At 49.1% G+C, this 14,309-nt stretch overlaps 1 protein-coding gene across 1 annotated transcript; it reads left to right on the top strand.

Moving 5' to 3' along the window:
- Window positions 1-490: 490 nt before the first annotated feature.
- Window positions 491-13,425, top strand: LOC8031972. The gene is made up of 5 exons (XM_042292548.1): window positions 491-602; window positions 1,096-1,362; window positions 8,881-9,114; window positions 9,851-9,976; window positions 13,271-13,425. The coding sequence occupies exons 1-5, from the start codon at window positions 491-493 to the stop codon at window positions 13,423-13,425; spliced, it is 894 nt and encodes a 297-aa protein (XP_042148482.1).
- The last annotated feature ends 884 nt before the right edge of the window (window positions 13,426-14,309 follow it).

The following is a 14,309-nucleotide window of genomic DNA, read 5'->3' as shown; positions in this document are numbered from 1 at the left end:
TTCCTTCCGTGGAGCCCCCATGTATACGCTAACCGATGGCCGACATGGGACCCAAGTTGGGCATGCCCACGCGTGGCCGGGATGGGACCCACGGGGATTGTGCAGGGGCAGTCCAAGTGGGGCATGCCTTCGCGTAGCCGAGGTGGGAACCACCGCGGGGCATTGGGTGGGTGCCCCACGTTTGTCATGCCCACGCTGCGCAGACTGCCCACGTGGGTCCCGCCTCGTGGGCTACCTGGGCTCCCTCAACAGCAATTACCTTTCTTGTGATCAAAAGTAGCTGACGGTTGTGTAGTATGCTGATCTCAATGTGTTCTGGCAAACAAAACGAGCCTACGAGCTTGGGAGGCGTTAAAATTGTATTTTGCCACCGGGGTAATTTTTTTTTATCGTTATGCAACCGCAGCACGACTCGGAATGAAGAAAAAGTTCCTGTTGTCCACGTTCTCCAAGATAAAAAAAATAATAACTTGGTAGTTTGCTACTAAAAATGAAAAGTTACCAGTTACAAGTAACAGAGTTACTTGACAGTGCTGCGTACAAGTCTGGCCTTCAGCACAGGGCAGACACGCGAATTCTCAACCTCGAAATGTTCGCCCCAGGTAGCTCTAGAGAACGACAAGCCGCTATACATAATTGAATTCTGGCCAACTTAATTCCAAGAAGCACAGAAAACACGCTAAGGTCCGCTAATGGCCCCAAGTACGGCACAAAGGGTGGCACGCACGGCGACCTGCAAGGCATCGACAACTTGTTGATGTCATCACGCCCGTCCTTGTAAGACACGGTTCACTAAATGGTGCCGGAGTCACGCGACCGACGTAGCTATTTGTAGATTAATAAATGAAGTCACCGAGAGTCTAGAAAAATGTACTGGGTGGCTTTCCATGATCTTTTCGACGACAGAAGTCTCGTTTGCTGCCGAATGATAATAAGATGATCCAGAAACGCCGTGCCTCGCGTTTCCAGAGATCAGTCGCCAGTGACTATAATTCATTGCTCTTCGTTTTATTTTGTGTGACGTTTTTTCTAATAGTCGTCTAAAGGCAAGCAACTGCTCGTGCCGACCCTAACTTCAGCACGGTGTCCGCGCAGAGACTGTGAGCATCTCCCGTCGCCACAGCAGCTTCACCTTCCTCTTCTCGAGCAACGAGGCCAAGACCGGCAAGGGCTTCATGGTGAAGATCGTCCAGGAGCCGTACACCTGCTCGGACGACCTGCCGGACAGTTCCCTGTTCCCGACCGACTCGCTGCCGGAGGACTTCGGCCCTCCCGCCGCGCGGCCGCAGGACTTCGACCCTCCGGTGGCCCGGCCGCAGGAGTTCAACCCCGTGACTCGACCACAGGCCCAGACTGGCAGCAGTGAGTTTTATGAATGCGCTAGCATTAGTACCCACATGACAGGAAAAAGCTGACGGCGTCCGTCTGTGAACAAAACAGTGGAAAGGGAAGCGCGACGCGTAGAGAGGAGGAGAGTAGTGAAGGACAAGGACGAGAGGGAGGTGACATCATGGGGCGGAAGCCGATGCACGCGCGGATGCTGGGCCCAGGGCGAGTCTGAACTTGACGGTGTGCGGGGCGCGTATGCCTTGGTTTGTGCTACAAAATGGAGTGTGAACCAAGTATACGCTGGTCCAAGTAGTCGGCAAAATATTAAAGGAAGATCCATTGGTGGATCCTTAGGGAATGCGCTAGCATGACACTTGGGAAACGCCACGCACGTCCCTCTTTGGGAAACGCTAACACTGACCCCGTAACAAAGCCAAAAAGAGGCAGCAAAAAAAAAATACACATATATATAGAGAGGAAGCAGAAGAGCAAGTTTAAAGAGAAAACCCAAAGAGAAAAAATTAAGGGGTCAGCGTTAGTGTTTCCCAAAGGGGGTTCGTGTGTGGTTGTTTCCCAAGGGTCATGCTCACGCACTTCCTAAGGATCCACCAATGGATCTTCCTTTAATTTTAGTTAGATGCACGCTGCCACAGGGCCATGGGATGACGGTCTCCAGCACTCCTGACACAGCATACAAGAACGCCGTCGTGTCTAGTCTGTTAGGCATTTGTCCTTGTCAACATGCTGCCATCATTTAAATCAAACTAAAAATTTCAGGAGTGCGCGAATTCTGGTTCACATCGAATAACACTGCGCCATTCGTAACCTTTAGAATGACAGGGGAAGCCCCGGCAACCGGTTTTCTTAACTGTGTTAAAGCGAGACTGCGCTATTTGAGTCGAGCCGATAATTCGCACATCTCTGGAAAATTTGTAACGACACGTTCTATTTATGTACTTTTTAACAAAAATAGGGCGGGGGGAGGGGGAAGGGGGGGACGAGGTGGTACGACGGTTCTTATCCCATACTTGCCACTGTGAGCTATCTACACACTTCAAGATAAAATAAAATTGTTTTATTTGTAACATACAAATTTATGCAGAGTACATCATCGAGCCGGCTAAAGCGACAAGGGCCTGTCGAGAACATAAGATCATAAGAAAGCATATAGTATAAAAAGAGATAAGAAAACACGTGTCCGTACTCCGGCGAACGAAGGGCCCTAGACGTCTTCAGAGAAATTTACGTGATGTGATTTAATTATACACCTTTGAATGACGGCCATCATCATGAAGGATCGACATATTTTACCCGGTCAAAGAACATTAAATAGTTGTCACACAGTATGCACTGACAACTGTGGCCGAACTGTTTGACAGCCTGCAAGCCATTCAGCATTTTTTGCAACAACAGTGAGCGAATAGTGAATAGTAATTCTAAATATATAAGATATGTGAACAGGGCGGAATGTCTTTAGATAATACATGTACACATGAATATGGAGTTAACAGGCTGAAATCGCCCTCTGGTCAGTGCCTGATTCCAGGAACGCAGTTACAGATACAGCCCCGTGCAAATTCTATCATATCGAGACGAGGCGGCACTCAACGAATTTCACAAACCCTGATACAAGACGCAGCCCACAGTCACAGTACAACCAAAAGATATAGGTTGAAATATTGCATAACGTACTAGCCACTATGGACTGCTAGAGGAATACCTGTAGTTCTTTCGGCACATTTACAAAAAAGCGCGGACTGTACATCGTTCCCTTTATTCCACTGGATCGACCTCAGCCTTAACAAAGAAGCCATTGCGTGAGTCGTGCCGATTCTAGCACCAATTCTAGTATCACTTCTTTTTGCTAAACTCACAGTTCAGTCGAGATAGATGATTGTCTGTATAGGACCATCAGTGGCCGGTTGACAACACATATTTATCAGCGTAATCTCGTTGTATATGTTGATTGTATTGAGCGGCACCAAGCCAGGAGCTTGCGCCTTCTGTTCGCAAGCCGTGCATGGGCGTTATCTTGGGGGTCATAAACAAAGGCAAAACAAACCCGGTCCGGCGGGGTCGCCAGGTCGCTGCGACCAGGAGGTCCTGGGCTACTCGCACGTGCTGTCGTCCCCGGGCTACCCTGTCGGCTATCCGCCCAACCAGCGCTGTTCCTACCGGGTCTGGCGCGCCGACCGCAGCGTCTGCGTCGTCGAGCTGGACGTGCAGGACTTCTCGCTGAACGACCGGCGCCAATACTGCTCCAGAGACTACCTGGACCTGCCCGACGGAACCCGGTTCTGCGGAAAAGTGACGGGAACCAGTGAGAGAGTCGGAGCTTCATCGGCACACCGCTTGCTTCCACGCACGTCGAAAGACAACTACACTAACCTTTCACTTCGCGGCGCTGAGGAGCTGGCAGGAAGACGCACACTAACGGCCCGAAGAAAGCTTGAAAACTGCTCGCTCATTTTTACGTAGCGCATATTTGTTCTTATTTTTGTTGCTCCAAGATAAAAAAAATAAAAAAAGGATACGTACAAGAGTAAATAAACGTCGTGAGGATTAGGTGTTTACATTTTTAGTCAAGTGCCTAATCGAGAGTGCATTTTATATTCTATAAAACATTCGCAACGCAAGAAAAATGGGTTAGACGTCTTATATGAATGTTACAGAAAGCCACGAGATAGTACAGCGCCTTTCTTTTTAAATGTACTACGTCATTCCTCGCCACAGCAGGGTATGTTGCGCTTAAAGGAGTGTACTTCTCAATTTCTTTTTACTCGCCAGTCATTCTCAACCCAACTTAATTCTCGACGGAAGGTGCGCTGTGTTATGAACTTTACGTAGCTGTGCCTGATGGCTATAGTCCGTCTTTTTAACCCGGAAGGCTAGTATACTCCGTTTCACCTTCAAGGGCAACTGAATATATGTCCGTATTAGGTGATAAAGTTCGCACAATTTAAAACGCCTTACCCAACTTCGAAACGAAAACAGTGAAATGTTTCACTTTGAAAGCACGGATGCACACACAGAATTTTCACGAGTTTCCTTTCGTCAGCAACCATATTTCAAAACGTCAGTGGTCCTCAATCAGTGACGCTGTCAGCGTTTTTCCTCCTTCATCCCTACAGGGAAGGAAGGCACCGTTGCAGGCCTGCTAGCGCGCAAAAGCACGCAGGCACCTATGACGTCACCGAGAGTGACGTCAGAAGTTGTAGCACGTTAGTGCAGCCGACGATAAGTTCTTAACGGCAATGAGCTTACGCGCGCAGCCTTGGCTCTTATCTAAATGTCATCGGAAGAGAAATTTTATGCGACTTTTCCGCAAGTAATCGAGGTAAAATTTCGCGGAAGACCGCAAGGTCTTACTGCAGTGTCTCGAACCAATTCTCGAGGCAAATAAGAATGCTAATTTCTCATTAGAGTTGCCCTTTAAGTGAAACGTAGTGTGAGCGACGCAGGTTCAGGAGCCGTATATACCGTATTTACCCGAGTAATAGCCGCACTGCTTATGAAAAAAACCTCAGGGTTCGCTTTTCCGCGGAGCACGCAGATTGCCAATCACCGTGATCAACACTACGATTTCAGCTGTTTATAGGACAGAAATAAGGCCTTTGTGCGAAGATACCATCTATAAAGATTGCATTTTTATGAAGAATCGCGTTCGCGGTCTGGTTATTCGCTATGTTATTAGGGAGTTTTCGTAGACCGCGCTGACCCCTCCGCTAAGCGTTCCGCAACGAAGAAGTTGCTACTGCGCCTGCGCGCCGATAGCCTTGACTGTGGAGTTCCCGCTATCGTAGCGGGTTGCGGAGGGCCTTGCGGGATGGCGAAGACGATCTACGAAAACTCCCTATTTATGCGCAACGAGATGATTGGCTGTATATCCGTTCTGTGGGAAAGTAGACGCGAGGGCCTTGTGCATAAATAGTGCGGCTATTACTCGAGTAAATACGGTATATATATACTATACACCTCAGTCGAGCGTAAGTGCGCGGCGCATGTCATCGATGTCGGAGAAGCATCAATCGCGACGCCGTCACGCATCCCGAGGCATCGGCACTGCATGAATGAAGTGGCGGGATGCCCGCCAACCATTGTCTTCGCTCCAGAGCTGCTGGAATTCACTCCCGGGTCGGAGTCGTTCACGATGACCTTCGTCAGCGACTTCTTCGGCTCCGGACGGGGCTTCAACGTTTACGTGAGACAGCGGCCCCACTCCTGCGGACGCAGTCCCTTCGGCACGCGTGAGAACGCTCTCCATTTCGCAGCGGCGCCCTTCGCCCGCTTTCTCGTGTGCCCGCCCCGCAATCGAGCGGCGACAGCTGGCGGTGGGAAAAACGAAAAGGCGCGCGATCTGTGTCGCAGATAGGGACGCGGCCCTGATGTTGAAAGCAGCGGACAAGTCAAAGTGTGCGCGGCGGTCACCAGTCGGTTCCGCAGGCCCCGACAACACCGCCTCGAATCTTCAAAGCCTGAGAGACATTCGATTATTAATTGTTGCGCTTGTTAACGTGACTGACAGCTATTGCCTTTTCGCAAATTCTTTAAATTTGTTTAGCCTCTATTAGAAATTGTCGTTAATACTGCGATTGTAGCATGACCCATAAAGCTATTAATTAAAAAAATATATTTAACATAATTTGGTTAATTGTCCAACTTACCGTGAATCATTCCACTAGAGGCTTCAGTATTCCAGATCCCGCCACATAATATTTATTACCGTCTATATCAGACCCGCGGCACCGCTGAAAGGCAGGTGCCCCAAACCACGAATCCGCTACGGGACTTCACCACATTTTGAACACTCGGTGTTGATTGCTTGGACGGATCCGCGGCACGACTGTGGCCAAGGTGGATCTCGCAACTCGTGATTGTCTCTGTGTAATTCCTCGTACCTTCGCTGATGTCTTCGTGTACTTTGTTGCACGGACCCTAATGCCCCCTCCAATTTGCACGTGCTACGGGTGTATGAGAAAAATTGGCATCGAACCTTTATCTTCAAAGTCCCATACAGTGCGTGGAAGGAGCGACCGTTTACATTTTTTTTAGGAGACATTAAGCTTCACGTGCCGTTATTGTGTCAAGTCGGGGTGTCGCATGACGTCACGCAATGTCACGTCACGTGATTGAGTGCCACGAGGTACACGCGGACGCACGGACAAGCAAAGTTTTGGGAGGGCGTAATTATCACCGATTATTAGAGTGCCGCAGCCCCGCACTGATCCGAGAGCACGCGGTTTTGTGAATACTCCCCTATAGGGAGGATTCACTGTCAGGCATAGCTGTGTGCGCGACTGCCAAGGGCGTACTGATGGCAAGCTTCCACTGTTCTTTTGCAACGTGCATTCCACACCACCAAGATTGCCGGTCACTAACGTGAGCTCGTTCTGAGCATGCGCTTTAAACAGCGTCCTCAAATACGGCGTCCAGCGAATAACCCTCATAGAGTCAAACGGCCTTCATCAAACTAGTGTGGCGGAAGTACTTTTTTTGGGGGGGCACTCGCGTAAGCGATAAAATTTGACGCCCGCCAATGACCCTTTCAAAAGTAAACTTCGAAAAAGCGCAAATCGTGCGTTCTCGCTAACAGTGGCGTTCGGTGTACGTACAACATCTAGGGTTATTTACAACGTATAATACGTGAAGTCCACCTCTCTTTGTCGATGACGCAGTTGGAATACCGGAATAAAGACGCGAAACGGAAAAGGTCCATGAGGAGTGTTACTCGTTATTGTTAAAAATAGCCCGGAATTGCGATCCTCTTTTGAAGATGTGGACGACCCGGAGGTTCATTGCCGCTCCAGAAAAAGATCTGGGCGATAACCCCGTACTCAAAAGCATCAGAAGGCTCACTGAACCGTTTCCGGTTCAGTGATGCATTCGAAATAACGGTTCGGTTACCGGTTCCACCAAGCGGGAACCGGTTCAAGCCGGTTCTTAAAAAGATAAGTCCACAGCTCACACTTCTTAAAAATAAAAAAAGGTGCTAAATAAAAACACGGCATTTTCCGCGTTAAAAAAAAAAAAAAAATCACCAGAAGCCGTGCTGCGGAAACGAGGAGAGCAAAACAAGTATATGTTTAATTTCGTTTTGTGATCTTTACTTTTTCTAGCAAACACTGCTCTGTGCAAATTGCGGGGTTATATAGGTGCTCGGAAACAGTACTCACGTATGAAGTCAATCAACCAGCACCTCACAATGACACCGTGACAGTAACATGCACAGTACCCCCAAAGTAACATGCACAGTACCCCCAAACTACCCACCCCGCACGCTTGAACGCCTTGCTCAAACAATTGACTTGAGGAGATACAGCAAAAAGCGGTATATAATTAAAGCAAAAAACGAGCCACATGTTGTTTATGAAAAACCAAAAAAAAAAAATCTTCAAGCAGCGTTTAGGGGTTGCTCTGGGCGTTCGGCGTCCAGCGCAGCGATGTCCTGCTCGTCATGGCTTCGCCAGCTTCGCCTCTTGGCGTCACCAGATTTTACCACCGTAGACAAAAAAAAAAAAAAAAAGGCCAACAGTTTTTTTGTTTTTTTTTTTGCTTTTGTTTTCCTTGAGAAATATTGCTCAGCGGAAAGAAAAAAAATACACACGCACAGAAAAGAATAGCTCTTTAGCCACTTGGCATAGTCAGGTATACCCCGTTTCATATTCGATGCACCGCGATGAACGGTCCAAGCTACCCGAGTCAATGTATAGCTCATAGCTTGTCACGTGACGCTCCTCGCGTCACTTCGTCCAACCGGAGGACGCGTGTACGCTCTCCGAGCTATGGATTGGCTCCGGTAACTCGCAGAGTGTTTTTTTTTTGTTTTGTTTTGTTTTGCGCTTTATCGTAAGGTGAAACAGTGTATAGAAGTGTACGCCGACTCGCTGATGTCAAGCAGTGCTGCACAAACGCGTCGCTGTTTAGTGAAAGCTTTGCCGCGTACTCTACTGTCGCGAATATGAATTTGACTTCGCGCCGCCACCCGCAAGAGGGCGCGGCTTAAATTTTACTATAGCCCGAACCGTTTTCCAATGAAACGGTAACCGCCGCCACGTGAAATTCCAGTTTCGTTCCGGTTCGGGTTCAATACGAGATGTCCGATTTCGTCAGATGCGGATTTTTGTTTCGGTTCGGTCAAAAATAACGGCTTTCGGTTCACGTTCGGGTTCGACAGCCTGCATAATGTGGGCTGCGATTTTTGTAAACATTGGAATGGTGTATAATCACCGACAGGATACGAACGGCAGGGAAGACTTTCAGTTGTCCCTCCTCCAGCGCGAGCTTGCAACCTTTGATAACACTTCGGCGTCTCTTGAGCCTGAGGCCTACACGCGCAGTCAAAGCACGACGGAGGGCAGCGAGCGCGCGCTGGAGGCATCCGAGACCTGTCAGTGAGCATAGGAACGAAACGTTCTTACACGCGATAATGGTGGGCTATTTTGATACGACCTACGAAAAGTTCCTGTTGAGCGTATTCATGCGCTGAGCCGTGCGCCTCCGAGTCAACTGAGATCACACGGAGCACACGATGACAACAAGGGGTCTCTGCAGGAGGCTGCGACCAGAGGCTGTTGGGTCCCTCTGGCCTGATCCGGTCCCCGGGCTACCCGCGCATCTACGGCCCCAACATGCGGTGCCGCTACACGCTGCTCCGCCTCAACAGCGGCGTCTGCCGAGTCCAGATCAGCTTCAAACGCTTCAACCTGGAGAACAGCTATGGTTGCCGCAAGGACTACCTAGAACTGCCGGACAGGAGCAGGCTCTGCGGGCGCTACACGGGCACCAGTGAGCCCCTTACTTGTAACATCCGATGGAGACAGACTTCTTGTAGATATCTTAGGGAATAGTGAGTGACCGAGCGTACTTTCTTGCCGAAGAACACGACGAGCCGACTGCGATCTACCGGAGGCGAATGACGAAGATCCAAGAACGGTTGGACCGAGGAGTCAGAAATTCAATATGCGCGCCAACATTGTGCGTGTCATTTTACCGGTTCAATGCCACAGCATAGATGGCCAAACGGTTCTCCCCTTTTCCGGTGTCATGATCTGCCGAGCTGCTGCTTGTGAAAAGCGTTATGTCTTACTTGTCTCCTTTGGCGAAGGTCAGCGCTCAAGCGGACTGAAGTCAGTGGTGCTGGCACCAGATTGGGGCGCTCGGCTTTAGTTGGAGAGGAGTCGAGGCCGGAAACAAAATGCGTCTCCCAGGCACGTAGCCAGGATTTTGGTTCGGGGGGGGGGGGGGGGGGGAGGGGGGGGGGGCGCACCCATGACAAAATGCTGTATGAGGGGGAGGGGGGAGAGGAGGTCCCAGCAAAATAGAAGATTTTTCTGGGGGGGGGGGGGGGGCCGGGCCCCATGGGCCTCCCCCCTGGCTACGTGCCTGGCGTCTCCCAATGATGCTAGATACAATATGAAGTAACTTAAACGCCGTATGAGCAAACAATTAATTCAAACTAGTTTCTAAAAATGCCACACTACATAAAAATTCGTGTCATTCTTTTTTTCTTTTTTTTTTCCAGGGACGTACGATTTTAAGCAGGACTTTCTGAACCTCTACTTCATCTCTGACCGATTCAGGGCGGACTCCGGTTTCGAAATCGAAGTGAGACAGCTGCAGAACTCTTGCCTCAATCCGTCGGCCCAGAGTAAGTAAATACCTACACCCTCTATACGTATAACCACATCCGAACAACGAGTATACACTCAAGAGCATTGTTTGACTAACTTTCGATGTCTAAAGTGCAGCGATTTTGCGAGGCTGCTTCTTGAATTGGCGAATATTGTCTATGTGCCCCTTAATTTATCTGCAGCAGTGAAACAATTTATAAACCATCTGTTTGCGAACGTGGAGCGAAGGACAGGGAATATCTCTCATCTTGCGTGTATATGACCACACCCTCCACAGACCCTGTGCACACACGTACATTTTAGAGGACGGTGACAACTGTCATACTACTATACAGTTTCGAAAAGTGAACGTGCCCTGACGTCTTTCTGCACGGGCACACATTTTGGGGCAGCCTTTGCTACCAACTTTGTACGGAGAGAAAATGCAAGAGGGGAGAAGATGAGAGCGCGCCGTGGACGCCAGAGCGCCCAACTCGGAGTGGAAGGATAGCGGGTACAAAAACACAAAGGCGAGCTGCCTTTGTATTCACCCGCTGTCTTCCTCCAATCATGGCGAACGTCGTCTGCTCTTCGCGCAGGATCTAGCGTTCGAACGCCAAACGCCAGCCGCTGAGCAGACGACTCTCTTGTCTGCTGTGATTGGAGGGAGACAAGAGACAAAGGCAGTTAGCCTTTCCGTCTACTCACTATTCTTCCAATCAGGGCTGGGCACTCCGACGTCACCGCGCGCTCTCAGCTCCTCCTGTCCCTCGGTTTCTCTCCGTATTCGACTCGCGTCGGCGGCACTCGACGCAGCCAAGAATGGAAAGAGCTAGGCATCGCGGTGAGCCCTACAGACAAAAGCATTAATCATAGCTGCTTAACGAGGAGTTCCAACATTTAAGCGCTAGGCGCCTCCTGATAAAAGTGTTCTGGTACTGTTGCCATTTTTACAAATGACTTACAGACGAGGCGATTTATGTGGTCGCTCAGTGCACCTTGTCACTGCGCGAGACCTGACCCTATTAATGCCATACATTTATCATGTGGCAACGGTTGTCTAGGTTCTTTTATAGATGGTCCGCAGGACACTGAATATAATTGCTCTTTGGACCGAGGACATCGACGCAGCACGCATTCCTTCTGAAGGTCACGTGTTCCCAGAGACAGACATGGTGGAGCAGCCAGCCCCGAGAAGGATGAAAATAAACGTGTAGGCTCGGTCTGTTCGAGGCCCAGCATAATTCAGTATGTTTGGTACGTCGGTCGATGAAGGACGCAGTTTCAAAAAGAAAGATCTCGATGAAGTAATCGCGATATCGGTTTGCACAATGAGAAGTGAACGTAAATAAGCAGTTTTAACGCAGCGTTACCTTAGACAACCGCCTTGAGCAGCATTGCCCAGAGGCTCGCGCTGTGACTTTGTGACTTCGAAGCATACCCTTCAGCGCCCGCCAGAAGCCGTGCCGTGGTCGCGGTAGCCCACATTTAACCGTATGCTAAAACACCTTAACTAAGTTCCGTTGTGAGTGTGCCTGTACCACTGAGACAAGAGATCGCCGTGCCCGTGATGCCGCAGGGGGCTGCGACCGCACGGTCTCGAGGGACATCGAGATCATCCGGTCCCCCGAGTACCCGAGCGACTACCCGCCGGGCTCGTACTGCGTGTACACCGTGCGCCGCTCCAGGCCGGGCATCTGCCAGGTGCGGCTGGACATGATCGACTTCGACGTCGAGGACGGCCTCGACTGCACAGCAGACTCCCTGACCTTCGAGAACAACGGCGAGCGTCTCTGTGGTTTCCGCAGCGGCTCTTCCAAAGGTCAGGGCGGTATACATACCACGCGGGCACCTTCCAGCCAACTCATGATTTTTTCCCCTGTGTTTTGGTGGGCTAAAAGAAAAGGTGTGACGATCGCGCGGTCCAAAGCGGTCCCGCCGTTCCTACAGAGTGCAGCCTAATATGTATGCGGAGAGCAGCTACCTCGCAATCCAGAGCTAGAAGGTGGGAACACAAACGGGTGGATTGGACATTTTCTTACAATAGCATGTAGAGGTATTGCTCTGCCGTAAATGGGAACACGGCCCCTTCTCTTATATATATTTCCCGTTCCGTTTTATAATAAGAATCCAATTTTCCAAAAATTCTGCACTTTGACGCTGCGGTGTTGCTGCCAACCTCCAGATGGTACCGATTAACGTGGCGCTGATGCACGAAGCGAGGGACCTCTTTACGCTGCTGAGAGAAGCGAGCGATGATCACATCCCACCTTCTAGGCCATCATGCCCCTTATCCTATGTTTCGCTATAAGTGCGAGCGAAGCCGATGCTGTGAGCACGAGCATGTTGTCTTGACTATTGCCTTCACGTCACCAGCACGCGTACGCACAGCAGGACCACGGAAAGCGTTGTGCTCTTTTGAATACCTTCTCATTCGCTCGCACTTACGACGTTGTTAAACTTGTAGTCGTTGAAAGAGTTGCCAACATGTTCCTTTACAACGCCTACACACACACAACATGTTCCGGACTTCAGTTTCCCCATGCCACGTACTGCCGTCCATCATAGTTCATTTTGTTCAGTGGATTTTTAACTCGGTCAAGCGATCAGAGCTTTCAGCCTCAGTCTCCCCCCCTCCCAGAAGAAACTCCTGACTATGCAATGGGCTTGTTTTATGACACGGTCCCATACAGTTGTCGCATTTGCAGAAATCCTATCCAGGCGAAAGAATTAAGTTTCACAAGGACGCACACAATGGTGTAGCTCGGAGATCATTATAACTTGCGTCACTGGATGATTCAAAATAGTGAGGAGACTTGAGTGAAAACAGTACAAATTACTATCGGCACGAATTGCACGCAGCTCAAACGAATATGAAGGCGCTAGAGCGTACACCCAGCCGACATTGCGTCTTCGGAGAATGATATGAATTCAAAATTAATTCAAATTTTTTCTGTTCTTTCTGTGTAATTCGTTTCATTCACTGTCGCATGCTGTCAAAATCCTGTACCAAAACTTCATGCCGAAATTTAAAAAAAAAAAATCATTTTTTTCTTGTAGTCTGTACTAGAGTAACTAGTTCGTACAATCCTTAAACTAGGCTAAATAGATGGCTGCAACTTAAAAAAAAAAAGTAAAACAAAAAAATACTGCGTTTATATTTGCTGTAGGACGCTAGGATATTCATTCCAGTCGGATACTGTCCGAAATCATTACAATCCGAATACCACGTAAAATATAAAGTAATGCTAGCATCAACATGAGCACACCGCGCTGCGTAGATAAAATTAACTCCTGAAGTGTATTGTCTTTTGTTTCTTCTCTCTCTTCAGTGCTGCCCTTCCCGAGGGAAGCGGACGAGCTGAGGATGGTGTTCACGTCGGACATCACGACCAACCGGAAAGGCTTCGAGATCAAGGTCACCCAGGAGGCCGGGGGCTGCTTCCGGGCCCCTCTTAGTAAGTGGCCATTCCCACCTATGGACTGAGAAAACGGGAGCAGGATTCAACTGGTGTTATAAGCGACTACCTCCCTCGACAGTAACGCCCACAGAAGCAGAAATGTCGATGTGCGAGGTCGCACGTCATAATATCGCGCTCCGTTTATGCTCAAATCCCATAGATTGGGCCGCAAAATTTTGCTGTCATAATTTTCCTCGCTTGACGGTATAAATCGCCATGCACTGTTTGTCGGTAGAATCGCTTTTTGGTGGCAGCTCTTTTGTTCCAGTGTTAGGCTGTTTCTCTGCTGCTCTGGGGAATACAGACGCTTGTCAGGCAACACAAAGTTTGAATTTGAAAGTAAGGAAACGTCTTCCGAAGTTGTCAATTTAGCAGACACCGTGCGACGAGTAATTTTGGTCTTTGATCGTGGTTCACGGAAAACCTAGGGATATACGCCGACGATGATTATCGCGATGCCTTTGGCGGCGATTTAATGTTGTTTTCCGGGTATACCTCGGTAACCGAAAAACGCATATATCTATGGCTTTCAATGTTCCTTAATTAAACCATCTTGCATATCACACGGTCCTTTGACGAACGGAAAAAAAAACCGCCGGTATCAACTGTGCATAAACGCAAAATACGCAAAATGCCCCCCCCCCTTTTTTTTGTCAAAAAAAAAGAAAAAAGAAAAGCGCGAAGAAACGGCAAAGGCAAGTGTAATAATATACAAGAAATGCACTCCGGCACGATATATTTGGTTGTTTCCTTCGGTAGTATAAAAGTGAACGTTACTCTCAGAAGACCCCGTGTGAATTCTGTAATGCCCTTCAAACGACACGCTGGAGGCAGACTAACGAAACACCGAGTAATTATCGGTGCCTATACATTTTTCCACCGATACGTCCAAATAATATCCGAGGCTCAA

The sequence above is a fragment of the Ixodes scapularis genome, unplaced genomic scaffold, assembly GCF_016920785.2.
Source record: "Ixodes scapularis isolate PalLabHiFi unplaced genomic scaffold, ASM1692078v2 PGA_scaffold3__209_contigs__length_174095766, whole genome shotgun sequence".
In the NCBI taxonomy this organism is placed as follows: Eukaryota; Metazoa; Arthropoda; class Arachnida; order Ixodida; family Ixodidae; genus Ixodes; species Ixodes scapularis.
This window is presented reverse-complemented; position numbering and strand designations above follow the sequence as displayed.

What these genes read in the sequence shown, in the direction of transcription:
- LOC8031972 (XM_042292548.1), top strand. Translation starts at nt 491, where the DNA reads ATGAAAAGTTACCAGTTACAAGTAACAGAGTTACTTGACAGTGCTGCG. An exon ending in ACAGGCCCAGACTGGCAGCA is followed by an intron (nt 1,363 to 8,880) that starts GTGAGTTTTATG and finishes GGGTCTCTGCAG; the next exon opens with GAGGCTGCGACCAGAGGCTG. An exon ending in CGGGCGCTACACGGGCACCA is followed by an intron (nt 9,115 to 9,850) that starts GTGAGCCCCTTA and finishes TTTTTTTTCCAG; the next exon opens with GGACGTACGATTTTAAGCAG.